Below are 27,951 nucleotides of genomic sequence, written 5' to 3'. Positions count from 1 at the left end.
TCGGACTTTCCCAGTTAACCGAAGTGGTCTTATGAAGTAAACCTCTTTGACTGGACATGGTCGTCCTCGGTCTTATGAAGTAAACTTCTTTGACCGAACTTGGTCGTCCTAATTCGGCGAGGTTTATCGCATGGATCGGACTTTCCCTTATTGCAGTTCGTTTCAGACGAAGTGCTTGTTAAGCTGAATTGTGGTCTTGTATCCTCCTTGGAAGCTTGGACTCACAATCGTTGGCTTGTTGTAGTTCGTTTCAGACGAACTGCTTGTTAAGCTGAATTGTGGTCTTGTATCCTCCTTAGAAGCTTGGACTCACAATAGTCTTTAATAATCGATCTAAAAAGGGGATCAGCCTTTAAAGAACGATATACCTCGGTACCATTTGTAAGAGACGACAAGCACATAGAGACAAAACACATAGAGAAAAAATGAAAAAGATGAAAGAAAAAAAAAAACTTTAAACTTTTTATAAAACGACAAGTAAAAGGTACAAGTAAAAAACAAACAAATAAAAACATGTACCCCTATGACCGAACTAGACACAAGACAGACTGACCGGACTTTGTCTCTTACAAGTGGAACTTCTTGAGGTTGGAGACGTGCCATGTTCGGGGTACTTGTTCTCCTGACATGTGAGTCAATTTATAAGACCCTTTGCCGAGGACTTCTGACACCCGATACGGACCCTCCCATGTGGGCTCGAGTTTGCCCAGCTTTTCTGCTCGGCTTACTTCGTTGTTTCTCAAGACGAGATCTCCCACTTGAAATTGAAGCTTTTTCGCCCTTTGGTTATAATACCGGGCTACTTGCTCCTTATACTTGGCTGCTTTTATGCACGCCAACTCTCTTCTTTCTTCGGCGAGATCTAGTTCTGCTCTCAGTCCGTCGTCATTCATTTCTGAGGAGAAATTTAGAGTTCGGGGACTGGGTACGCCGATCTCCACCGGAATTACGGCTTCAGTGCCGTACACCAGACTATACGGAGTTTCACCGTTGGAGGTTTTGGGCGTAGTTCGGCAGGACCATAGGACTTGAGGGAGATTTTCTACCCATTGTCCTTTGGCTTGTTCTAACCGAGCTTTTAACCCTTTCACCAGAATCCGGTTCGTTACTTCCGTTTGTCCGTTTGCTTGGGGATGGGAGACCGAAGTGAACCGCTGTTGAATGTTCAGCTCTTGGCACCAATTCTTGAACGTCTTGTCGGTGAACTGAGTCCCATTATCCGAGACGAGGATGCGGGGTATGCCAAATCGGCACACTATGTTCTTCCAGACGAAGTCCAATGCCTTTGAGCTCGTTATCGTAGCTAATGGCTCAGCCTCCACCCACTTCGTGAAGTAGTCCACGGCAACGATAAGGAATTTCATTTGCCGAGGAGCTTGAGGAAGTGGTCCCACTATGTCTATGCCCCATTGCATGAAAGGCCAAGGGCTTTGCATAGTGTATAGATCGGTCTGCGGCATCCTTGGGACATTTGCATGAATTTGGCACTTCGTACACTTCTTGACGAGCTGCACTGCCTCTTGTACCATGGTTGGCCAATAATATCCCCATCTCAGAACTTTTTTAGCTAAAGCTCTGGCTCCGATGTGGCTACCGCACGATCCTTCATGAACTTCTCTGAGGATGTAGTCCGTCTCTTCTGGTCCTACGCACCGCAATAACGGCTGAAGGTAAGACTTTCTAAAGAGGACTCCTTCACGAAGTTCGTACCGAAGTGCTCGGCACGTGATCTTCCGAGCTTCTCTCTTATCCTCGGGCAATTGTCCTTGATCCAGATACTGCAAGATCGGCGTCATCCAGTTCGGCGAGCTGGATACTGAGTGTACCTCGGCTTCATCAATGCTTCGGTGCATTAATTCTTCCGCCTTTGAGCTCGGATCTGAGGCCAACTTACTTAAGGTATCTGCTCGGCTATTTTCCGCTCTGGGAATGCGGATTATCCGAAAATAGGAGAAACTTCGGCTGATGCTTTGCGCTTTGTCCAAATACTTCTTCATTCTCTCGTCACGGGCTTCACTTGTACCCAACATGTGATTTACTATGACTTGTGAATCACAATGGACTTTGAGAGATTTGACGAGCAGACTTTGCGCTAACTGGAGTCCGGCCAGGAGGGCTTCGTACTCGGCTTCATTATTAGTAGTGGGGAATAGGAACCGAAGTGAGTAGGCTACCTCGTGTCCGTCGGGAGCGACAAGTAAAATACCAGCTCCACTTCCCATCTTGTTCGAAGCTCCATCTACGAACCCGCTCCAGCAGTCCGGCGGCTCTACTTCGGATTCCAAGGGCTGTGCTAGTTCGGCACTGGCAGAATTCTTCTGTTCGGCAATAACAGGAATTGCTTGATCGAACTTCGCTTCTGCAAGAAAATCTGCCAAGGCTTGTCCCTTGATGGCTTTCCGAGGTAGATATTCAATTGTGTGCTCTCCCAACTCTATAGCCCACTTGGCGATTCTGCCTGATGCTTCTGGTTTGGTCAACACTTGCCGAAGTGGCAGATCAGTTAAGACGCATACCTTGTGAGCATAGAAGTATGGCCGCAGTCTCCTTGCTGCATTTACTAATGCCAGAGCAATCTTTTCCAGAGGTTGATACCTGGTTTCTGGACCTCTTAATGCTCGGCTTGTAAAGTAGATGGGAAGCTGCTTTAGGCCTTCTTCTCGTACAAGCACCGCGCTGATGGTTTGATCCGATGCCGCTAAGTATAAGAATATTACTTCGGCTTCGGTTGGAGCAGAGAGAATAGGAAGCTCGGCTAGATAACTTTTGAGCTCGTCAAAGGCCTTTTTCTGCTCGGCTCCCCACTCGAACTTTGGTGCCTTTTTCAACACCGTGAAGAACGGCAGTTGCTTTTCGGCTGCTTGAGAAAGGAATCGATTCAGTGCGGCTAGACATCCGGTTAGCCTTTGCACGTCATGTATGGACTTCGGCATCGCCATGTTTTGAACAACTTGAACTTTTGAGGGGTTTGCCTTGAGTCCGTCCTTTGAAACCCAACAACCCAGAAACTTTCCCGAATCTACCAAAAAGGTACACTTTTGGGGATTAAGTTTGAGGTTGGCTTTCTTGAGCACGTTGAGAGTGGACTTGAGGTTGTGCTCGTACTCCGAAGTGCTTTTGCTTTTGACGACTATATCGTCAACATACACTTCGACCTCCTTTCCAATCAGGTGCCGAAAAAGCTTGTCTACCATCCTTTGATAAGTGGCTCCGGCATTCTTTAAACCGAATGGCATCTTTTTATAAGCGAAAATGCCGAAATCAGTAATGAAGGCCGTTTTTGAAGCGTCAATCTCATCCATTAAAACTTGATGGTATCCTTTGTACAGATCAAGAAAACAAAAAATTTCAAAGCCTATCAAAGCTTCTACTTTTTTATCTATGTTCGGAAGGGGATAGCAATCTTTGGGACAGTGCTTATTTAGATCGGTGAAATCTATGCACATCCGCCATCCTCCTTCCTTTTTCTTGATCATGACAGGATTGGCCACCCACGAAGGATACTTCACTTCGAATAACACATCCGCCTTCAATAATTGACGGACTTCGTCATGGATGACTTGACTTCGTTCTGCCGCAAAGAGTCTTTGCTTCTGTTTTATCGGCCGGACTGAAGGATCAATATTTAACCGATGAGTGATTACCTCGGGGGGCACTCCGGTCATGTCCAACGGAGACCATGCAAAGACGTCTTTATACTCCTTGAGGAGCTGGATGGTTTTTTCCCGAAGTAGGGGCGTTCCCGCGAAGCCGATCTTAACCGTTCTGGATGGATCGTCTTCGTACAGCTGAACTGTCATCGAGTTCGGCTCCGGTATGACTTCGGTCATCGCCTCTGACTCCGGCTGCTGTGATTGCTATGCTTGGTGGTGCCGATCTGACTGCTCGGCACTTCTAAGCGCAATTTGCAGACATTCCTTTGCTCTCTTTTGGTCACCTCGGATGACCGCTATCCCTCCTTTAGTAGGGATCTTGATGGTGAGGTGATAAGTGGAGCAAACGGCCCGAACTGTGTTGAGCCAGTCTCTTCCCAGGATGATGTTGTACGGGGACCGAGCTTTCACCACGAAAAACTCAATCATCGTACTGGAGCTAGTAGGCACTTTCCCCACCGTGATCGGAAGGCTGATAATACCTTCAGGGCGGGTGTCCTCCTGGGCGAAGCTCTTCAGGGGAAGCGGAGCCGGACTGAGCCGAGCTGGGTCCACTTCTAGTTTGTCAAAGCACTCTTTAAAAAGAATGCTAACCGACGCTCCTGTATCCACAAACACCCTGTGGATCAGTTTGTTTGCCACTCCGGCTTGGATGACAATGGCGTCTTGGTGAGGAGAGATGGCCGGGACGGGATCAGCATCCGAGAACATAATCACTTCGTCCTGCTTCAGCCTTTTATGCGTTGGCTCCTCTCGATTGGAGCCTCTGCGCTCTGACTTTAGGGACGACTTGGTCTTCCCGGCAGGGAGAGCGTCAATAGTCTGGATTACTCCATCATATTGCGGCTCGTCATCGTCTTCGGGATCCGGCTGCCTTTTCGGATCCTGAGGAGCGCAGTTCGCACCACTCTGCTTCTTATTCTTCTTTGGCTGCTTGCTTTGGTATTTTTTCAATGTCCCTGCCTTCACAAGAACATCGATACCTGCAGCCAAGTTTCTGCACTCCTCAGTATCGTGACCGTGGTCTTGATGGTAGGAGCAGTAGCTATCCTGTGGTCGGCGCGCGGCTGATTTCGTCATCCGCTTTGGCTTTTCGAATAGGTCAGAGTGCAGTTCGAAAATTTCCGCTCTCGGCTTGTTCAGCGGTACGAACTGAGCGGGCGGCTTCTCGGGATTGAGACGGGGTCCCAATCTGTCTTGCACCGGAGCCCTTTGAATTCTTTCAAATGGAGTCCGGCGAGGATGCCCCTGATCGCTATGATCGGGCTTCCTTCTGTCTCCTCGGGTCGATGAGCTGTCTAACGACCGTTTGCGACGGTCTGCCTCATCGGCCCGGGAGTACTGGTCCGCAATGTCCCACATTTCCTGAGCTGTCTGCGGACCGCACTCAACGAGCTTCCTGTAGAGAGCTCCGGGCAGGATTCCATTTTGGAATGCCGAGATGACAAGCAGATCGTTGAGATCGTCTACTTGCAGGCATTCCTTGTGGAATCTTGTCATAAAGTCGCTGATTTTTTCGTCGCGACCTTGACGAATGGAAAGCAGCTGAGCCGAAGTGATTCGGGCTTCCGCTTTCTGAAAGAACCTCCTGTGGAAGGCATCCATTAGATCTCGGTAAGATCTGATGCTGCCCTGGGGGAGGCTATCGAACCACCTTCTCGCGTTCCCGATGAGCAGTTCGGGAAACAGCTTGCACATGTGGACCTCGTTGAGACCCTGGTTCGCCATGTTATATTGATAGCGCCCCAAGAAATCGTGAGGGTCCACGAGCCCGTCGTAAGTCATCGACGGAGTTCGGTAGTTCTGTGGTAGGGGAGTTCGGGTGATGTCGTCCGAGAACGGAGTCTTCAGTGCTCCGTACACGGCGAATCCGATATCTCGTCGGTATGGAGGAGATTGAGTTCTCCTGTGATTCCGGTACCGAGGAGGAACTGGAACATGTTGGGGACGGGGATTCTTTCTCCTGGGAGATGCGACACTACTGCGGTAGTGACTTTCTTGTGCGGAGGGAGAAGGAGAATCCGTCGTTTTCGTCTCCGGCTGCTTTTGGCTTTTTTGCAGGAAGGTTAAGAATTCCTCCTGCTTCGCCGCCAAAAACTGCTTGACAGCCTCATTCAAATCGGGCTGCTGGGAAGACTCAGTGGGACGATTTTTGGAGCGGCTTGTTCCTTCGCCATGAGAACTGGTGGTGGATTTATCCCTAGGCTGTTTTCCAGACCTATGGGATGGATTGGCTTCCTCCTGGTTCTCACGGGCAGGAATACGGGTACTCTGCGATCTGGTATGCATTTTTTGGGTGGAAAAATGGATCAAAAATTCGCTTTATCACAAATTTTGTTCTTTGCTTCCCACAGACGGCGCCAGTGATGAATCCGCGAATTTTTGATGTTAGTAAATGCTGGTAGAGAATAAAGACTACGACGCAATGAATTTACGTGGTTCGATTTACTGAAGTAAATCTACGTCCACGGGAAGAAGGGAGGGCAAGATTGTATTGCTTGATCTGGGATTACAGCTTACAACACAGACTTGCTATATGATATTTTATCTCTAGAGAGCTTAACCCTTTTCTATCTGATCTAAGTTCTATTTATACATTGAACTAGGATCGTGGTTTGCAGCCCCACTAACAAGATCGTGGGTGAGCAATAACTGCTCAATAACTGCTTCGTACCACTAAATAGATCGTGGGTATAGTGGAGGTCGTGGAGGCCTTTCATGAGTCCACTAACTCCTAGTTCGGTCGAATGCTGAGACCGAACTGCTGGACTTTACCGATCAGCTCTTGCCGATCTGAGAGGAGAGCTTGACTGGTCGGCTTTTACCGAGCTGTAGGCTGAGTCCGAACTCTTTGGTGCCGAACAGATACTCTTTCTTGGGCTCTGGGCTGATGGGCCGTCACTGTTATTGGGCTTGCCATTAGGGTTTAGTTCGTACCCCATCACTCCTCTTTTGATATTCAGTGCTTGTTAATATCTGCAAAAACCACCCCGAAGATGTTGAGAGAGATTAGATTTAATAGGAGAAACAATGGTGAGCATTTCAGTACTACTATTAACTAGTTTATTTTAAAACTTTATGATACTTCTTTATAATGATTTTTTATAAGTAATATAATTATAAAGCTGATTTCAATATTTTTTGTCATTAATTATTAAAAATGAATTTGCATCAATAATATTTATAGAAGAAGTGCAATATAGTATATAAATGTATTTATATTAAACTGGTTTCTATTTTTTTTTTGTCATTGATTACTAATTATGAATTTGTTATTCATAGGAATGCGTGTAATTGTGATAAAACTAATTATGAGTATTATGATAAAACTAAATTCCCCAAAATCACAAAATTCCCAACCAATCTCCTCCGGCCCACTATCCGGAAGAAGCCGCCCACACTGCCCCATCTCTCGCCGGCGGTTACACAACCGCTCCCGTCGTCTGCTACTCCCCGTCTATCTTCCTTTCTGGACGTCTTCTCTCAAAATCAAATTTCAAAGATTTGATACCCAAATTGAAATTGGAAAAAAACTCTCTCCATTCTCCCTCTCCCCTCTCGCCTACCGAATTCACGGCGGCTTCAGACCCTCCTACTCCATCTCACTCTCTCTCTGTTCCATCCCTCTCCTTCCCCTGTCTCCAACCGCCGCCGTCATCCAGCAGGGTGGTGCGCCGTCGCCGATGAAGACTAAATGTAGACTGAAATTCAATTGGTACTTCTCAGAGCTGCGGCTGCGGCGATTCTCCACGACCGCTAACATCGCATCTCTCTTCAACAAATACATTGACAGAAGCAGCATCCACTCCTGGAACTCTGTCATCTCCGAGTTAGCTCGGAGCGGCGACTCAATCGAGGCCCTCAAAGCCTTCTCCTCACTTCGCAAATCCGACCTCAAGCCTAACCGCTCAACCTTTCCCTGCGCTATCAAATCTTGCTCCGCACTCGCCGATCTCAATTCCGGTAAGCAAGCTCATCAACAAGCTATTATCTTTGGCTATGCTTCCGACCTATTTGTATCTTCCGCGCTAATTGATATGTATGCCAAATGCCGCGAATTGCGCGATGCACGGAACATGTTCGACGAAATTCCTCACAGAAATGTTGTGTCCTGGACTTCGATGATTAATGGATATGTTCAAAATGACTGCGCTAGGGAGGCTCTGTTGCTGTTTAAGGAGCAGTTGGTTGAAGAGAGCGTGGAGGAGGGAGGTTTTGTTGATGGAGTCACGATGGTTTCAATTCTGTCTGCTTGTTCTCGTGCTTGTGAGAAGAACGTGACGCGTGGGGTTCATTGTGTTGTGATTAAAAGAGGTTTCGATGATGATTTGGGGGTTGGGAACACTTTGATTGACGCTTATGCCAAATGTGGGATGCTTGAGTGTTCAAGGAGAGTGTTTGATGGTATGAGTGAAAGGGATTCCATCTCTTGGAACTCTATGATAGCAGTATGTGCGCAGCGTGGGGCAGCGGAGGAGGGGATTGAGGTTTTCCGATCAATGGTGAGGATTGCAGAGTATGATGCGGTGACTTTGTCAGCTGTGTTGTTAGCGTGTGCTCATGCTGGAGCTGTTAGAATCGGGAAAGGCATACATGTTCAGGTACTAAAACCTTCGATAAAACCATGCTGCATTTGGTTCTACGGAAATTGGTTTTATAGTGATGAGTCCTATTTGGTTGCTGTTGTTTTAGGTGATGAAGATGAGCTTGGAGAGCGACGTTTTTGTTGGAACTTCGATTATTAACATGTACTGCAAATGTGGCAGAGTTAGTTTAGCTAGGAGAGCATTTGATAGGATGAATTTCAAGAATGTGAAGACATGGTCCGCCATGATTGCTGGCTATGGAATGCACGGCCAAGCAAGGGAGGCTCTCGAGATTTTGGCAGAGATGATTCGCCATGGAGTGAAACCTAACAGTATCAGTTTTGTATCGGTGCTATCAGCGTGTTGCCACGCTGGTCTGGTGGATGAAGGGTGGCACTGGTTTTGCACAATGCAGCATAGGTTTAAAATAGAACCGACTATAGAGCACTACGGCTGCATGGTTGATCTCCTTGGGCGGGCGGGTTTTCTTAAAAAGGCTTATGGTTTGGTCCTGGATATGAATGTCAGACCTGATTTTGTGATTTGGTGCTCTCTTTTAGCTTCGGGCAGGATACACAGAAACATTGAGATAGCGGAGATCTCTGCAAGGAAATTGTTTGAGTTGGATCCGAATAACTCGGGTTATTACACATTGCTTTCGAATATTTATGCTGATGCCGGTAGATGGGATGATGTGAAAAGAATTCGTATAGATATGAGAAAACATGGAATTGCTAAATCCCCTGGATTTAGTATAATTGAACTTAAAGGTAGGGTTCATGTGTTTCTGGTTGGTGATAGGCAGCATCCGGAGCATGAAAAGATATATGCTTACCTAAAAGAGTTAGCTACGAAGCTTCAAGAAATTGGGTATGTACCTAGCGTGAGCTCGGTTCTTCATGATGTTGACGAAGAAGAAAAGGAGATTGCGTTACAAATTCACAGTGAGAAGTTGGCTGTTGTTTTCGGACTTATGAGTTCGATTCCTGGTACAACCATCCAGGTTACAAAGAATATTAGAACTTGCGAAGACTGTCATACGATGTTTAAGTTGATTACAAAGATTAAAGATCATGATATTGTGATAAGAGATCCAAAACGGTTTCACCTCTTCAGCAAAGGTGTTTGTTCATGTGGAGACTACTGGTGAGGTGCTCGATTGAGAATATCTAAGACAACTCAATCCAGTGGTGTTTCCTTTTCTCTTGATACCGGAGTACTTCCTTTGAAGAATTATTGGTTCATGAAGAGTGGCAACAAATCATTGTTAAAATCGATTGACAGATGATCCGTGGCGTAGTTACGCAACAAATTGGTTTTCACGGGAAGGCGTACTCCCTCCGTTCTTTAAAAATGTGAACTTTTGAAGGGACACAAAATTTTATGCACAATCGAATAAGTAAAAATAGATAGAAAAAAATTGTTGGTGGAGAATAAGTTTTAAAAGTTTCCTACATAGAAAGTCCATAATTTTAAGGGGGCAGACTACACAGAAATTGTTTATATTTTTAAGAGTGAAAGGGATATTATACTAGAAGGAAACTGGATTGCTTGCTGATGAGTTTGCAGCTACATCAGATATGAACAGGTAAAAATGCTTTCTTTTTAGACCTATATTCATAGCTGTAAGCAAAAATGTTGTTAATGACCTTTATATTTATTAGTAATGAAATACTTGAAACGAACTGTTTCTCTGAGTTTTATTTCTGGCTTTGTTCAAATTGGTGAATGATTTTTGTAAGGCTACCAATTTTGGTATGAAGTTTGTCTTTCTTAAATTTTACTGCATTTCGTTTTCGCTATCTGTCTGAAAATGCATTTATGAGATGCATTTTGTTTCTTTCATCTGCAGGAAAGTTGATTGAAAAACTTAAGAGGAAAGCATCATGCTCCTCAATAATAAAAATCACCATTTTAACAGAGTACATAACACTCTGGAGATGGATCCCATATTGTGCTCATAAGAGCATGGCAAGAGCATGGATGTGGGCCCCGACCCACTTTTATTCATTTTTTACTCTCTGCTCTTCCGTAAGAGCACAACACCCACATCCATGCTCTTCCGCAAGAGCATGCTCAAGGGTCCCACCAATCTATTGTTGAATTTAAATATTTCGATTACTAAAACATTTCCATAATATTAAAATGCATTAAAAGTACCCGGACTACTATTACAAATTACAAAAAAATAAAAGTTATACTCCCTCCCTCCCACATAATTCGGGTCAGTTTGACCGTGCACGGGTTTTAAGAAATGTTGTTTGACTTTGATTTAAATGAAGGTATGTAGTGAAAAGTGGGTCCCACCGTGTTTATTTATATTGTATTTTGATGATTATCTTGCATTAGTGATGAATTGAGGATAATTAAATTTGGAAAATTCAGTTTTGTTAATTGTAATTATTGTTTTATTGTGCATAAAATGAAATTCAAAGTCCTCAATTGACAATGCTCCAGATTATAAACATTCACTGATTTTTCAAACCAAATTGCCTCTTCTATTAAACTCCACATACTACAAATTCTCAATGAGTGTCTAATGATGATTACAACTTCTTGGAGGGAAATCTCAAATCAAACTGAACTTAAACAAATTTTTTTTGGAGGGAATGTAGTAGGGTATGGCCAACTATCAGTAGCTACAAAGGCATACCTACTAAACAAAATGAGATTTATAGAAGTATTGCCCTCAGAAAATTTTCATCATTGGGCAATGGAGTATGCTGCTGGAGGCAATGCCGGAGACAGTGACGGAGATATCACTGGCGACAAAAACTCGCGCATTGTAGGAGTGGACACCAAAAATCTGATAGCTCAAAGGCTGCTACAACTGAGCCATGAAGGTAAAGTAGCATATGGAGGTTTTGTGAAGACAGCAAAGGACTTTGGAGTGAGCATGAAGACTGTGCACAGAATCTGGGCAGAGGCCAGCCACCAAATCCAGCTTGGAGTACCTGTGAGCATACAAGATCGTGTTAAAGGATTCAAGCGCAAAGATAGAATTCAGCTTGATTCAAACAGAGTAAGAGCTCTTTCATTCCTTGAAAGATCAACCATCCGCAAGCTGGCTGCCAAACTGGAGTTAAGTAAGAGTGCAGTGGGCAGAAAAGTGAAAGCAGGGGAACTGAGGCCACACACAAATGTTGTGAAGCCCCAACTTACTGCCACAAACAAGTTAGCAAGAATGAAATGTGGTCTCATTCATGTTCAACCTCAGGTGCACAATAGTATGCTCAAATACCACACAATGCACAATGTAGTGCACATAGATGAAAAATGGTTTTTCATAACAAAGACTACGGATAGATACTACTTGCTGCCAGATGAGGACGAACCATATAGGTCATGTAAGTCAAAGCGGTTTATCACAAAGGTGATGTTTACGTGTGCTGTGTGCAGACCATTCTTTGGAGAAGATGGGGATGTCATATTTGATGGAAAAATAGGCATCTTTCCATTCACAACAAAAGAGCCAGCACAGAGCAAATCCAAGAACAGAGCAAAGGGCACCTTAGAGACAAAGCCAATTCAATCAGTGAACAAGGAAGTCATGAGAGACTGCCTTATTCAAAAGGTACACTATTTTTGTTCCCTTTTCATAATCCAGAACTCACATAAGCACCCCTTATGCAGATCTTACCAACAATCAAGGCTAAATGGCCAGATAACATAAGCAAGGATATATTCATACAACAAGACAATGCAAGACCCCACATCATGCATAATGATGCAGAATTTCAGTCAGTTGCAAACACAGATGGCTTCACATTCCATATCATTTGTCAACCAGCCAATTCCCCAGATTGTAATGTGTTGGATTTAGGTTTTTTCAGAGCAATACAGTCTATACAAGATGACAAACTGGCCAGGGGAGTGAATGACTTGTTGAGCAATGTGCAAAGCTCATTTGAAGAACTTAGTGCACAAACACTCAACAAAGTGTTTCTAACTCTTCAAACTTGTTTAACAGAGATCTTGAAAGTGGAAGGGGGAAATGGCTATAAAACTCCACACATCAACAAAGATAGGTTGTCAAGGATGGGCATACTTCCACACAGTCTAGAGGTTGAAGAACATGTTGTCAAGGCTGCAGTGGCATACCTCCAACAGAGTGAAAATGATGCTGGCACAGCATATGACATCTCACATATATGTAGGGTTGTAGGTTTCTAATTTCAGTCATTAGGAAGCATTTTTTGGCAGTTGGGTGTGTAAGCCTCAAGATTAGGTGTGACTTATGCTATCAACTGTTTTTTGACATCTTTTGTACAACCTCCAAACCTACATGTGTAGGGGTGGCTTCTAAAATCCTAATCCCTCATAAAATTGTCATCATAGGGCAGCCTCCTAACCTTGTAAAGGGGTGGCTTTTGTAATGTCCGTGTATGGCTTTTGTAATCCCTCAGATCTTAGTGTTTATATGAACTCACAAATAAGCCTCCTAACCTAACTAGAGGGGTGGCTTTATCATGCATAAAGTATTAGTAATATCAACACACAGCAAATCATCACAGGGCCATAGAGTATCAGCATGCAACACATCACAAGGAACAACATACAACCATCAATTAATCCAACAACCAGAGACCCTCCCCCCGACAAAACAACCACAACCTCCAACCCAATTGACACAACCACGGCCTCCAACCCAAACTGACCCAACCACAGCCTCCAACCCAAATGACACAACCACAGCCTCTAACCCAAATGACACAACCACAGCCTCCAACCCAAACAAACACATCAAACACAACTGCCTCCAACCCAACGACACAATTAACAACACAACCAAATTGAGGGACAACATACTTAGATTAAATCTAAAATCCCAAGCAGCAAAATAGCAAGAATCTGCCTCTCGAAGTCAGGGGAATGGTTGCCCATTGTAGGGGGTGGCTGGTGGTGGTGGCCCGGCGTAGGGGGTGGCTGGTGGTGGTGGCCCGTAGTAGGGGAAACCACGGTCGTCGTACACGATGCCACAGTGAGAAGGCCACACGTCAACGGGTATGAAGAGATCAGCTGGGGTTTCGGGGATAACGGTGTCAACTAGGGCTTCGGCATTGAAGGCGGAGTCAGAACCCCATAGATGATCCGGGGTGTCTGGGACGAAGAGAACATCCAGATCCATCGATAAAAAAACCAGTTGGAGAGTCGGGATAAGAATCCATCGAATTTGTGGAGGAATCCGTGTAGATCTAGGGTTTTCACAGCGAGTACTTGGAGTGGATGAGGAGGCGAGTTGTGTTGAGGAGGTGGGATTTGAGGAGAGAATGAGTGTAGATCTAGGGTTTATAGACGGTGGGAAGGAGTAAATTGAAATGGGAGGCGAATTGAATGGGGTAGACGGTTGGGAGGCGAATTGAATGGGTGAGCCGGTGGGAGGTGTCTTGAATGGGGGGCGAATTGAATGGGGTAGCCGAATTGAAGGGGGGACAGTGGGAGGAGTAAATTCCACCAAAGGCGAATTGAAGGGGAAGAAGGTGGGAGACGAAATGAATGGGGTCGTCGAAATAGGGGAGACAGAATCAACAGCTAATTGAACACTTAATTGCATTAATTGTGTGATTTGGGGTCCCTTATTGTAATTAGCATTGGTATAATTTTTTTGCCATAAATGGAAAGTTTGAAGTGGGACAAATTATGTGGGACGGACCAAAATGGAAAACTGGGACGAATTATATGGGACGGAAGGAGTATAATTAAATCCTAAAAAATAAAAATTACATCCTTAAAATCCTAAAAATTAAAAATTATATAATTAAAATCATACAAATTAAAAATTACATAATAAATCCTAAAAAATACATTCGTGGAAATTTAAAGAAGACTAGCCCGATAGCGGTATCCCCAATGTTTGTCGGACAGCTCGTATCATTCCATGATGTGAATCAAGTTGCTCGGGAGTCATCCGAGACGTATCGACCATATTGGCTTGACCCAAAAGGGCCCACAACGTGCTGGTGGGGGATGGAGGCGGCACAAAGGGAGCGGGAGCTCGGGTGCGACGGCAGTTGGCCGTTGCCTGTTTCCTTCCTGGCGGTCGGCGTTGGGAACTGCTCGGGCCGGCGTCGGGGCTATCCAAGTGAATTCCGGCAAGCTAGCTAGCCACCTCATCCTCGTCGACGTCAGATAGGGATACCGACCTCTATCGTTTGCTGGAGGAGGAGATGTAGGAGGATCTGACGCCTCCCTTATACTTCGGATGATGACGCACCTCGTGCCAAGCGTTGAGATGCTTGAATGGTTTGTAGTGCATTGAGTGGTAGGTCGACATGGCGGTCGTGATGATGTCGACCTCGCTCGTGCCGCTCCCTGCCGACAGTTGTTCCTGGAGGTAATACCCCTGGAACTTTTGGATTTCTTCGTTGGCTATTCCGATGGCATTGCACACCACACTCTCATTGTGCTCGATGGTTCCCTTCGGTCAGCTGGCATTGTACCAGAGAGCGACGCAGGACCAAAACCTGTCCCCGGTTTGGTTCGTGCCTACCTCCGCATTTTCGGAGATTCTCAAATAGACTTTGAATAACTTCTCTATCTCCCTCGGAGTGTACGGGGTGAGGACGTTGGGGTCACCGGTACTGCCACGAGTACGAACACGGACACTACGAGGAGGAGGAGCGTCGGGACGGTCGAAACCGCCCTCTAGAATTTGGGACAACGGTGGCGTCGAGGCGCTCCCTCCCGTGCCTGTTTCGGGAGCCCACCCGTATGGCCCCTCGGTGGCATATGCCTCATCTACCGGGTAAGGTCGGTAGCAACCCGGAACTTGTGAACCATTCGTGGTTCCATCCGCGGGAGTCGGAGGGGTGATCACCGATGCCGGACATATTTTGCAAGAGTGGAAGATTGAGAATTTATATGAAAATTGATGAGAGAATTGTTTTGTGTAGTGTGGTGTAAATTTTTGTGTGTGGAAATGAGGTTATTTATAGATGAAAATGTGAATTTTTGGGTAAAAATAATGAAAAATATACTAAAAGTGGAGAAAAATGAATATATTTTATTGGGAACTGAGAAAATATTTCTTTTATTTAAAACCGATTTTTAATATTTTTGAATTTTTTTTTTAAATGAAAAGAGCCAATGGCATTGTCGTTGGCCAATCAGAAGTCGTCACGTCGCCCTGCTCTTCGGCACAACGGTGCTCGATGCATCGAGCTGAGTCGTGCCATCAACAAGAGCACAACAACGAGCACGGTGTTAGCCGCGCTGTTGGCACGACGCCTGCCGATGCATCGAGCACCGATGCAGGTGCTCTAAGCACAACACAATATGTTGTCCATTGTACCCAGTAATTATCGTACAAAACGCAACAGTTATGCTCATTTATTTATTTCTATTTTTATATACTGTCATTATTTGTGTTATGCTACCTCCAGTCTCAAAAAATTGAAACTTTTGAAACAATATAAGTTTTAATACAAAAATTGGTAAAGTGATAAATATGAATAGAAAAATGGGTAAAGTAAAAAAAGGAAGAGAAAATGTAGTGGAAATAGTATTAGTGGATTGTGGGGTTCACGACCTAAAATAGAAAAATTCAAAAGTTTTTATTTTAAAGGGAAGGTCCAAAATGAAAATATTTTCTATTTTAAGAGATGGATGTAGTATTAATTTATATTTTAAAATAATATATATTATAGAATCCCATTATTATAATAGTTATTATGATCATTATACTTGAAAATGGATAAGTTGCCTATGATCCATACATGGTGGATAAGTTGCCTATGCTCAATTAATAAACTCGATTGGAACATCCAACGTTTTGAAAAAAAAGTAGGGATATTATTCTCTAAAACCATGAACTTTACTCAAATTTTGGTATTTTCCATGAATTTTGAAATTAGTCTAAAAAATCACAAACTTTACATTTAGTTTGTTATTTCCCATGGCATGTCAATCACCATAACCAACCAACTTCCGTGCATATTTTATTCTACTTGACACAACGAAATTAACTTGATTTTCTACGTAGCATTTTATCCTATTTGTCACGAATTTAAAAAGTAATCTAAAATATCATAAACATTTTGCGGTTGCCCACGTATAATAAGATTTTTTTTCCGAAAATATCTTATTTGGCTTGCCATGGGAAATAACAAACAAAATGTAAAGTTTATGATTTTTGAGACCAATTTCAAAGTTTATGGAAAATACCAAAATTTGACCAAAGTTCATAGTTTTAGAGACCAATATCCCAAAAAAATAAGAAAGTTTTTTTTAGTATAAGTTGCCTATGCTCAATTAATAAACTGAAAATTAAGTTTTTGAGCTAAGTATTTAATTTCAAGAATGATAATTATAATTAATATCTTCATAGTTGATTCTATCATATTTTTAAGAAATGAATATAACTGCTGCGTTTTGATGTGTTTAGTGGATAGTATGTTATGTTATGTTATGCTATGCTTATGAGCAAAAGGAGATCCATCTCCACTGAACACTACATTTGATTAAGGCAGTCCATAATATTACCACAAAATTTAAGCTATAAATGTATCCACAAAAATGTATACCCTTGCTCTTTACTATTCACGCGTCACGTTATCATTTGAAACCTCATTACAAACACTAAAAATGTATCCACAAAAATTTAGCAATAAGTCTTCCTGTCATGATGTTATCATTATTTTTGAGCGAATTATATCAATATTACATTTCACGTAAAAATGGTACAGGATCTTTATTTAATATCATTTTTAGTATCTAAAAATTACATTTTCAGTGCCTAATGGTAATTTTCACCCCAAAATACCCCCTAAAAATCATATTTCACAATTTTGCCATAGAGGGCATTTTTGTGCATACACAAAAAGAGGACCTAAAATTATACTCCCTCCGTCCACGAAAAATAGGACACATTGTGAATTACACGGATTTTAATATGGAATTGGTAAAGTAAGAGAGAATGAGAAAAAAGTAAAAAAGAACTAGTCTTAGTGGAATGTGTGGTTCATATTATTAGTAATAGAGAAGGGAAAAAAAGTAAGAGAAAAGTAGTGTTAGTGGAATGTGAGGTTTATGTTATTAGTAAAATAGAAGGGAAAAAAGTAAGAGGGAAGTTGTTGAAAATTCTTTTTTAAATATGCTTTATTTTTCGTGGACAACAAAAAATAGCAAATGTGCTCTATTTTTCATGGACGGATGAAGTATATATATTCTCTATCTTTCTCTTCTATACTATTATTATTATGATGTAATAAATTAATATTTAATTTATTTTTTAATATAATTTAAATTATGACTCATACTTAATTATAGTTATAGTTTTAATTATATTTAATTATTATACTAATAACTCGTAATTAATATATAAGTATAATATACTTATTTAAAATATTATTAATATAATATTAAAATATAATATAATAAAATTATTTTTTTGTTATTATTAATAACTAATCAATATAGTTTTAATAAATTTAAAAATTATGATACATATTTATAACATAAAAATGATTAAATATTTTTAATTAGGCGTTTTAGTCCTAAAACGATATAAAATATATAAATTAAAAATATTCAATTGATTTGAATAGTTTAAAAAATTGATCTAGTTTTTTTGTCCTTAATTTATATTACTCCATGAATATTAATTAGGTGTATGTATAAAATATAAAAAAGAAGAAAATGAAGAAAAATAAAGAAAGGAAATAGAAACTAAGAAGAAAAAAAGGAAAGAAGAAAGGAGGAAAGGAGGAAAAATTCACATATTTAGTACTCTTATTTAATTGAAATTTCCAACGATACCCTCTATTGCTCAAAAACCACATGTTTGGTACATAGAGTTATTTTTGTCACGAGATGCCAAAAATGATACTATAAAACATAGATCAGGTACCATTTTTATGCGAAAGTGAAAGATCATGTACTATTTATGTAGTTTACTCTTATTTTTAAATTGATGCTTTCTCTGTCTCTGTAGTAAAGACGTTTTTTTTTTCGCCACGAGATTTAAAAAGGTAGAGAGATGAATAGAAAATAAAGTAAGATAGATAAAACTAAAAGAGAAGAAATGTCTTTTATTTTGCTAAAAAGGAAATGATTCAGCTATAATTGGACAATCCAAAAAGGAATACGAATCTGCTATATAGGAACGGAGGGTAGTACTAATTTTTATTTCTTTTCCAATTTATATACGTACTTCCTCCGTCCCATAATAGATGGCACACTTAGAAAATGACACGTGATTTTAGGAAATGTTGTTTTGTATGTTAAGTGGAGAGAGAATAGTATAATTATATTAATTTGAGAGAGAACTTTTTCCAAAAACGGAAATGTGATATCTTTTGTGGGACAAACTAAAACGGAAGTGTGTCAGCATATCCTGGTAATGTTTGGAGTTCTCTACAGGCGTCCCAAATTTTGGTTGGTCTTACCCTCCACCCTACCCACGACGGCGCCGCGTCCCTCCGACACACGGCCTACCGGTGGGAGTGGTGCGTTGCTAGAAGCAGCAGCAGCGCCGCCTCAATATGGCACACCATTCTCCCATCGTACTGCCGGACGGTGGTGTCGGGGCGCCACGACAACCATGGCGAAGGGTGGTGGAACGTGGCGTGGGACGCAATGCCCGCACAGTGGCTCCACCACACCTGGCTCGCCGCAAAGATTGATGTGGATCTGGACTCCAATTCCGAGGTTTTGGTGGCCGTCGATGATGATTCTGTTTCCAAAACCAATAACTACCGGGTGACCAATTTTTTAGACCAATTTTAAAGTTTATAGGAAATACCAAAATTTGACCAAAGTTAATAGTTTTAGGGACCAATAACCCTATTTAAAAATTGTAAAATCGTAGTACAGTTTGAAATTTATATGATTAAAATTAAAACACATTTAACCCTAAATATGCCACAAAATATGCCCCAAAACAAGGTGACCTTTTCGTATTCTTCACGTCAAAAAGAGAAAGGAATAAGAGCATCCGCAATGGCGGACGTCAACGCGGAATTCCTACGGACGTGCCGGAATTCCGTGGCGGACGTCCGCCATTGTGCATACCGGGTGCGGATACGGAATTCCGAAGATGACGTCGCAGGTTCGCAGAGTTTAGCAGAATTCCACGCGGAATTTCGTCCTGACGTCCGCCATTGCGTGGAATGTCACGGAATTCCCGTGTGTTGCATTAAATGTTTTTTTCAGAATTCCGTCCTGACGTCCGCCATTGCGTGGACTGTCACGGAATTCCCGTGTGTTGCATTAAATGTTTTTTTTTCCTATAAATACATCCCGTTGAACTTTATTTCATTCACACTACTTGTTTTAACGAGTATCTCTCTCTAAATACGTTTCTTTCGAATCATCAATGGAGCACCACGATAGCGATTCTTCTCCCGCCTCAAGCGATTCACCAGCGGCGCATTTTCCCATCGGCAAGAGTATGCAATTTTCCCAGTCGATGTCCCAAATTCCGGGGATGTTGCCCCAATCTCAAATGCCATCGGGCATGATGCCGGGGTACTACAACATGTACCCACAATGGTATAAGATGATGCCCCAGATGCCGAGCTGGGGATGATGCCCCAGATGCCGGGGATGATGATGCCCGGGATGATGCAAGGATCGTCTGGAGCTTCGGGGGCCGGGGGTCCCCCAATCGCCGGTGGACAACGTCTATTGGCCCTTTATGGACTTACTGTCGACGGACAACCCGGTGAGTTCTCCTCTCGAGACTCAATTCACTGGCATCGACACGTTCTCGTTGGAGGAGTTGGGGCTTTCTCCGATCCAGGAGAATCCGCCGGCGACAAAGAGGAGGGGCAGGACAGAGCGAGGGAGGGGCAGGGGACGGGGCGTCCTGGTGTACGCTGCTGGCGTGGGGGAGGGATCCAGCGGGACCAAGAGGACCATTTGGAGCTCGGACGAGTGCGTCGCGCTGGCGAAGGTGTGGATCAGTGTGGTTGAGGATCCATACGTCCGGGTGAACAAGCACATCGACCGGATGTGGTAGCGCATTAGCCAGAGCTACCTCCAGTTCAAATCGCCAACGGGAAGCTCCACAACTCGGAGCAATGCCAGAAACAGTGGCATCGGTTGAAGAAGCCGCTCAGCTGATTTGCCGGCATTTACACAAACAATCTCCGCTCGGCAACTAGCGGCATGTTAGCCGAGGATGTGAAGCTGCTGTCTCACCAGCAGTTCCCCGACTCCGAAAAGGGCTTCGGGGAATTCAAATATTGGGAGGTGTATCTCGCGGTGCAGGATTCGCCCAAGTTCACTGCGGGTGTGGAATGCGGCTGGCCGAAGCAGATGAGAATCAACGCATCCGGAGAGTACAACAGCAGTGCTGGTTCCGCTGATCTCCCCCCCCGGCCGATGCAGAGTTCCCCACTCCTACATCTTTGGCCCGCCGCCATCGCCCGATTGGGTAAAGGTCCGTGGCGCGTTTGTCGAGGGAAAGTCCCAGCGGATCCGTCGAGGCCCAATCGGCAGCACCAACCCAAAACGATCATGATCCCGAGAACCCTTCATATGCCTGCATCGCCACACATGACACATTGTTACGTGGGATGCAGGAATGGCGCCAAGCGACCGACCCCCACTACAAGCGGAAGCTTAGGCCCCTCCTCAACAGTATGCGTCGGGACTTGGGGTTCGACGCGATGTCGGATAGCGACGGCGAGGGGGGCGATGGGGAGGGCGAGAGGGGCGGGGACGGCGAGGGAACCGACGGCGAGGAATCCGAGGAGTGAGGAGCCGGTTTTTATTTAAAAAAAATGTACTTTTTTTAATCAAGTATGTTTTTTTAAAATAAAGTGGTTGAATTTTCTCCGTATTCGTGTCGAACTTTTTAATTCTGTACATTGTTTAATTCCGGAAAGTGTTTAATTTGTTAATTTGTGAATTTTGTTTGTTGTGGGAATTCCGTCGGGAATTCCGTATGACGTGGCAGAGCAGTGAAAAGTCCTTATGACGTGACGAGGTGTTTTTGGGAATTCCGCCTAGACATCCGCACCACTGCAGTCCTATTTAAAAATCGTAGTATTGTTTGAAATTTATATGATTAAAATTAAAACACATTTAACCCAAAATATGCCCCAAAACAAGGTGACCTTTTCGTAATCTTCACGTCAAAAAGAGAGAGGAATAAAGAAAAATAAAAGGGAAAGGAAAAAAGGCGCGGGTTCATGCCTTCACGGTTGCACCACAACTACGGCCAGCAGTATTTGCCATTTCTATTTCTATCTACAAGGACTTGAATTTCTTTGTTGAATGCAATAAACAGATCTCACTCCCAAAACTAGCATTACATCATTGTACACATTTCTGTATATAGCTAAAAAAATCAAAACTCATCATAAGAAATCAACCCACTCTTTCTCATCCTTAATCCTCTCCATAGCCCCATCAACAGCAATATCAAAAGCATCCCTAAATCTCTTCACCCCTGCATTCGGCTTAGAATAGATAATCCTCGGAATCATCTCAATCACTCTCTCCCTCTTCCTCTGTATCTCCTCCTTGCCATACCTCTCCAGCACCTCCTTCACCACCACCTTCCCACTCCTCACCTCCTCCTGCTCTATCAAAACCGAGTAACTCTCCTGCTCCCCCGGCAGGAACCACTCATACTGCTCCTCATAAGCCCCCTTCCTGAAGAAAACCGGCACCGCCCCCGCCACCAGGCACTCGAACACCGCCCTGCTCGTGAAGCTGTCGCTCTTCGGCTGCAGGCAGAACTCCGCTTCCAGCAGCGGCAGCAGCGTTATGGAAGAATTCCTCGCGCAATCGCTCTCCCCGCAGTCCACGGCGCGGCAGGAGCTCGATTCGCGGCGGCACTCGTCCATCAGGAGGCGCCGGAGGTCGTCTCCCCCCCAATTCCGATCGGTGCCGATGAAGGTGAAGAGCGCCGCGCGCTTGTGATCGCGCACGAATCTCTGCCATTCGGCTAATTCATCGCTGGTTTTGGGGTGGAATCCGGTGGGGTAGGGCACGCTGACGTCCATTTCGTCGCCGGGGTGTTTCTCGATGATGAATCGGATGACTCTCTGCATCGACGGCATGTTGAGGAAGCTCGATCCCCACGATTTCCCCGGATCGGTCAATCGGCGGAAGTCCCAAGTGATCCGGCCGATCGAGATGAAGTGATCTGAGCCGTTCATGATTTTCCAGTAATTCTGCGATTTGATCCACGTCAGCATCAATTCGCAGTGACGATCCCTCGCTGACGTGTCGTTGCCCCATAGGTGCTTCCCGACGGCGAGGCCTGCGTAGAAGGGGATGTAGAAGGCGGTGGCGAGATCCGGATCTAGGGTTCGGCATTTGTGCTTGAGGATGCGGTGGTGGAAGAGGAGCTCCAGGGTGAATTCATTGGTGTGGTACCACGATTTGTGGAGGTCCCCGGGGAGGGTGCGGCGGAGCTCGGAGGCGGCGCGGCCGTAGCCGTGGTTGGGGGAGATGCCGCATTGCCAATCCCAGGGGTCGAGATCGGGGCAGGCGGAGGGAACGAGGTCGCGGTTGAAGGAGGGGGGGAGGTCGTAGGCGTAGACGCGGCCGGAGGGGCAATCGGCGGTGTAGCGCGGCGGGGGAGGTTCCGGCGCTGCGGGGGCGGTGGAGGAGGTGGTGTTGGGGGAGGGGATTTTGACGTAGCGGACGGAGAGGGGAGAGGAGCGGTCGGGGAAGCAGGGGGTGGGGGTGCGGGCGAGGGAGATGATGGTAAATTGAGCCCATAGGAAGAGGAGGAAGACGCAGATACGACCGGGGCTGGAGAAGATGTGGAGCTTGATTGAATTCAGAGCGGTCATTATGGAATTGGAAAGCATTGATTGGGGATGAAGAAGATGAGTTTGTAGAGAGAGTGAAAGAGTGAAAGAGAGAAAGAGTTTGTAGAGAGAGTGAAAGAGAGAAAGGGGGGAGTGATGAGACCTAGCACCGACTCAACATGGCCTATTGTTTTTACTCAGCCGCGGTAATGGTGCGCATATCCCGACTGACATCCCAACGGACTTCCCAAAAACATCTTCTGTCACATCATAAGACATTCCACTGCACAATGGCGGATATTCCGACGGACATCTACAATAATAAAAATTCACAAATTCACTAAATTAAACAACTTACGTAATTAAAATTTCAACACGAAAATAAAAAAAATTAACAAATCGGGACGTCCACGCGGGACGTCCGTCGTGTCACCGCAATGGCGGACGTCCCGCGCGGACGTCGCCAGATGACTGCGGATATGCGGTGTCTGCAGCGGACGTCCACATCCACCCTTCTCACGTTTAATGGTGGACGTCCCGCGCGAACACCCAGCACTCCGATCGGACGTCCTCCAGGAAATCCACGGTTGCGAATGCTCTCAATCTTATTATAGTAGTCATTTTTAATTAATGATATTATTCAGTCTTTGTAATTGATTTTGTGTCAATAATATTTTTAACCCTTTATACTTCCTATTATCAATGATATTTGATAGACATTTTAATACTACTACATTTATATAATCAAATTAGTTGTGATTATTGACTTTGACCCGTGATTGATTGCCTGCATTGCGTTTTATAATTGCGACCAAAATGGAATTATTTCAACAAATATAGTAGTACTAGGAATTTGTTGCTTTTTATAGTAGTATTACGATATGGTAAGTGTTGCATTGGAGGTTTTTATTTTAATTTTAGTATAGGTAGGAGTAGTAATCTACAGATGCTCAAGGTTCCAGAACGCCAGTTAAAAGTTCGGAATCTCCACTTCCAGTTCCGGAAAAATTTTGAACCAGAACTGAACTTTGAGCGTATTTCGCGGTTATGGTTACGGTTCGAAAAACCATCGGTTCCGATTTCGGTTTCGAACCTGCGGTTTTCCTCTAGTGTTTTGCGGTTCCGATTCGATTTCACGGGTTTTCTGTCGGTTTTTCGCAGTTTCGGGTTAGGTTTTGGTTCCGAAATTATGGAACCTAAACCGACCCACAGTTCTAAAGGTATCGGTTTCGGTTCCATTTAAATCTAAGGGTTCCGATTCGAACCATAACCGCCTATTACAGTTTTGCGATTAACCGCCCGAACCGTAAACCTTGGATATCTCTAATTAGTACTCCCCTCATCCCATAAAAATAAGAAAACTTTCCTTTTTCTCTTGTCCCATAAATATAGCACATTTCTATTTATGGAAAAATTTCTCCAACTTATTACTTATATACATCAATTTATTTATAACTTATACCATTAGGATCTACCATTAAATACCAATAATAATGTGAGTCTTACTATCCACTAACATTATTTTAATTATTTTCTCCTAATTTCTCTTACTTTATCAATTATGCATTAATTCTCGTATCATCCCAAATATCCCTATTTTATTTATTTGCAAGTGTATGGCTATTGTGATTAAAATCAATTATTTATTGATTAAATGAAAAATTACTTAACAATACTAGTATATTACTCCATCGGTTTACGAAAAATAGTTTTATTGTAGATAACATGAGTTTTAATGAAAAATTGGTAAGTAAGAAAGCACGGGGAAAAATGGATAAAGTAGAAGAGAGAGAGAAAGTACTAGAAGAAAAAGTAAGAGTAAGAATGAGAAAAGGTAGATAATATATAGGAGAAAGTTTCTGTTATTGAAATGATAGTCTCTTCGTTCAAAAGTATTAGAATCATTTCATTTTCTTCGCTCATTTTGAAAAAATAATTAAAAATAGTTAAAGTGGAGAAAAATAAAGTACCATAGCGAATAATATAGGTAAGACTATTTTCTACATTATTCTCTATATTACTTTCTATCTTTCTACTTTAACTATTTATTAATATCATTTTCCCTAAACGATGCAGAAAATTAAATGAGTACAACTATTTTTTTATGGACCCTCAAAATAGCAAAATGAGACTATTTTTCTTAGACGGAGAAAATATTACATTTAATTGTTTCACAATTAATATACGATTTTATCTCTCCATATAACACATAAAACAATATATCCTAAAATCTCGTGTCGTTACCCAAGTGTACCATCTATTATGGCAGGAAATGGGTATTATTTATTAATAATACATACTACTGTAATAATAATAAATAAAATTTATTCCCAATTATTAATCTCATTAAATAATTCAAATTATAATTATAGTTGGAATATTCATTAAGTAAAGAATTAATTATGATTTTCACTAGTTAAGAAATAATTAACATAATTATTCTCATTTATGCACAAAATCAATGCATAAAATTATTCATGCAAATATTACTCCTTCCGTCCCTGAAAAATATGAACATTTGGTTTGTCACAGGTTTTAATGCATAATTGGAAAAGTAAGAGAGATAAAGAAAAATGTTTTAAAATATTTTTAGCAGAGAATGTGTCCCACCTTATTAAAGAAAAAAAGAGTTTCTAAAATTAGAAAGTCATAGTATTTTTTAGGGACGGATTAAAAAGGAAAAAATTCATACTTGTCAGAGACGTATGGTGTAATATACAAAATTATTCTCATAATCAACACAATTATTCCATTTCTTTTTTCTTTTATGAATCTTGCTTTAAACTTATTAGTTTGATTTTGGGCTAAGCAAGTGTATCATATTGGTTACTTTGTGGGCTAACTAAATATATAATGTTACATCTTCTGCTATTTATATCAATTTTGTCGATAGAAAGGAAGGCTATAGGGGGTATATTGATCTCATTATTACACAACATCTACTAAGTGTAGAACTAGAGACCAAAAATTAGGTATTTGATCTAATTTTTTATGGATGAGATCAGATATGGTACATTTCATTTCCGTCATTCATCCTGAAGGTAAATTTAGGGCTAGGAATTCAGTCATCGGTTAGTCGGTTAACCGATAACCGAACCGAAAATATCGGTTCTCGGTTAACCGATAACCGAAAAAATCGGTTATCGGTTCGGTGTCGGTTCCCGTGTGAAGGTCACGATCGGTTCTCGGTTATAACCGAGAACCGATCGGTTATAACCATAAAGAATCGATTGGGCTTAGCTGATTTAATTTAATTATTTAAAAATGGCCCAAAGACTCATTTTAATTTTGAGCCCAAGTTACATGAGCCCAAACTTGATAAAACAAATACAAACCCTTTCTCCCACTCCCAGCGTCTGAACCACAGTCACACGACTCACTCCGCCCCTCCCACACGCCGGCGACACCCACCCGCCCGCGACTCTTTCCGCCGGCGACACCCACTCGCAGTTGTGTGTCTCTTTCCGCCGCACCGCCAGTCTCGCCGCCGCGTCTCCGACTGCCGTAGCCTCCAGCAAAGCCACATCAGGTAAGTCGCACAACCACAACTTATGCTCTGTCAGAATTATAGATTGGAAAAAATATGAATGCTAGTGCCAGAAAACTGTTTGATTAAATGCTTGAATGAATTGCGATGAATGCATCCTTGCGAGGATTGGAGAAATACTAGTATATAGGAGTATATAAATAGTTATGCTGTTGATTGACTCTAATGTCAGTAGAGATGAAACAATGCTTTTAGTTTTAAATATGAGTAGAATGTTCTTGGTTACATGCATATATGTAGATACATGTGTTAAATTTATGCTTTTTATTTAATTTTGATGTTGATCTTCATTGTCAATGATCATTCTTGGATACATGTGTTAAATTAAAGTAAGAAATGTATCTACACATATATGTAGATACATGTGTTAAATTAAAGTAAGAAATGTATTAATAAATTTGATATAATTAATATGAGTGGTTCTGATTTGAATAAGAAATAGGTATATTCAAGTTTGAATGTTGGTTTTAAATTATTTATTGTGCTCAATTGTGTAGTCTATCTCAATCAGCTTCCATTGATTCTTTATTTGTTGTCTGTTGAAGATGGAAACTTCAGAATCTCTCACCCAAGACGTAGGTAGCAACCGGCCAGACCTCGATATTCTTGAAGATATTGAAATTGAAGAACTAGGGCTAGGGGAAAAGGGAGAAGGAAAGGGAATGGCGTCAAAAAATGGGAATTCATCAAAAAAGCGTAAAAATGTAGAGAGGTCGGATGTGTGGGCTGAATTTGATAAAGTGATTGTTGATTCGGTTCAAAAAGGAAAATGCAAACGGTGTGATTCGTTGATAGCGGCTGATCCGAAGTTAAATGGCACATCCGCGATGTGGAGGCATCATGCTTCATGTTTGAAGAAGAAGAAGGATTGGTTGAGGTCTAGTTCAAGTGATCCAGATCAAAGTTAAATTAATCGTGCATTTGTTTTGGAATTTTGAAAAATTGAACTTGGAGGTTTTCTTTTGAATATTTGAACTTTGAATGTTTGTTGGATTGAGTAGGTTGTAAACTTTGTTGGATTGACCATGTTGTTTTGGAAACTTTGAACGGTGTTTACTTTTTTTGAATATTTGAACTTTTGGTACTATAATACTATTAGGTTGGCTGGCCATGTTTACTTTTGGATTGAGCAGGTTGTAAATTTTTTTAATTGTTGGATTAAGCATATTATAATAGGTTGTTTTTATTTTTTTTTAATTTATAATACGAAATATAAACATAAGTATTTCTACAAACATAAGAAAAACAAAGAGCATTGTAGCGCAAGTGGTAGGTTGGCTGTTTTTCTCATGCATTGACTAGGGATCGAATCCTGGCAACAACCTTTTTATTTTTTTTTCCAATTCGGTTCCTATCGGTTAGAACCGAACCGAACCGTGTAAAATCGGTTCCTAACCGAACCGAACCGATTCCTTCTCAGTTCCGGTTCTTTGTTTTTGAAAAATTGGAGAGTC

General features: G+C 42.5%; 3 protein-coding genes across 3 annotated transcripts; 2 read left to right on the top strand and 1 right to left on the bottom strand.

Annotated features, from left to right (window-relative positions):
* The first annotated feature begins 6,996 nt into the window (after positions 1–6,996).
* Positions 6,997–10,017, top strand: LOC121777571 (pentatricopeptide repeat-containing protein At3g26782, mitochondrial-like). The gene is made up of 2 exons (XM_042174868.1): positions 6,997–8,254; positions 8,346–10,017. Exons 1-2 carry the CDS (start codon positions 7,337–7,339, stop codon positions 9,387–9,389), a joined length of 1,962 nt encoding a protein of 653 aa, XP_042030802.1. The 5' UTR covers positions 6,997–7,336; the 3' UTR covers positions 9,390–10,017.
* Positions 10,018–10,952: 935 nt separating this feature from the next.
* On the top strand, positions 10,953–12,412 carry LOC121776735. The gene is made up of 2 exons (XM_042173907.1): positions 10,953–11,813; positions 11,873–12,412. Exons 1-2 carry the CDS (start codon positions 10,953–10,955, stop codon positions 12,410–12,412), a joined length of 1,401 nt encoding a protein of 466 aa, XP_042029841.1.
* Positions 12,413–21,281: 8,869 nt separating this feature from the next.
* LOC121777989 (xyloglucan galactosyltransferase XLT2-like) lies at positions 21,282–23,529 on the bottom strand. The gene has a single exon (XM_042175345.1). It carries the CDS (start codon positions 23,008–23,010, stop codon positions 21,544–21,546), a length of 1,467 nt encoding a protein of 488 aa, XP_042031279.1. The 5' UTR covers positions 23,011–23,529; the 3' UTR covers positions 21,282–21,543.
* Positions 23,530–27,951: the final 4,422 nt, after the last annotated feature.

The sequence above is a fragment of the Salvia splendens genome, chromosome 18, assembly GCF_004379255.2.
Source record: "Salvia splendens isolate huo1 chromosome 18, SspV2, whole genome shotgun sequence".
Classification (NCBI taxonomy): Eukaryota; Viridiplantae; Streptophyta; class Magnoliopsida; order Lamiales; family Lamiaceae; genus Salvia; species Salvia splendens.
This window is presented reverse-complemented; position numbering and strand designations above follow the sequence as displayed.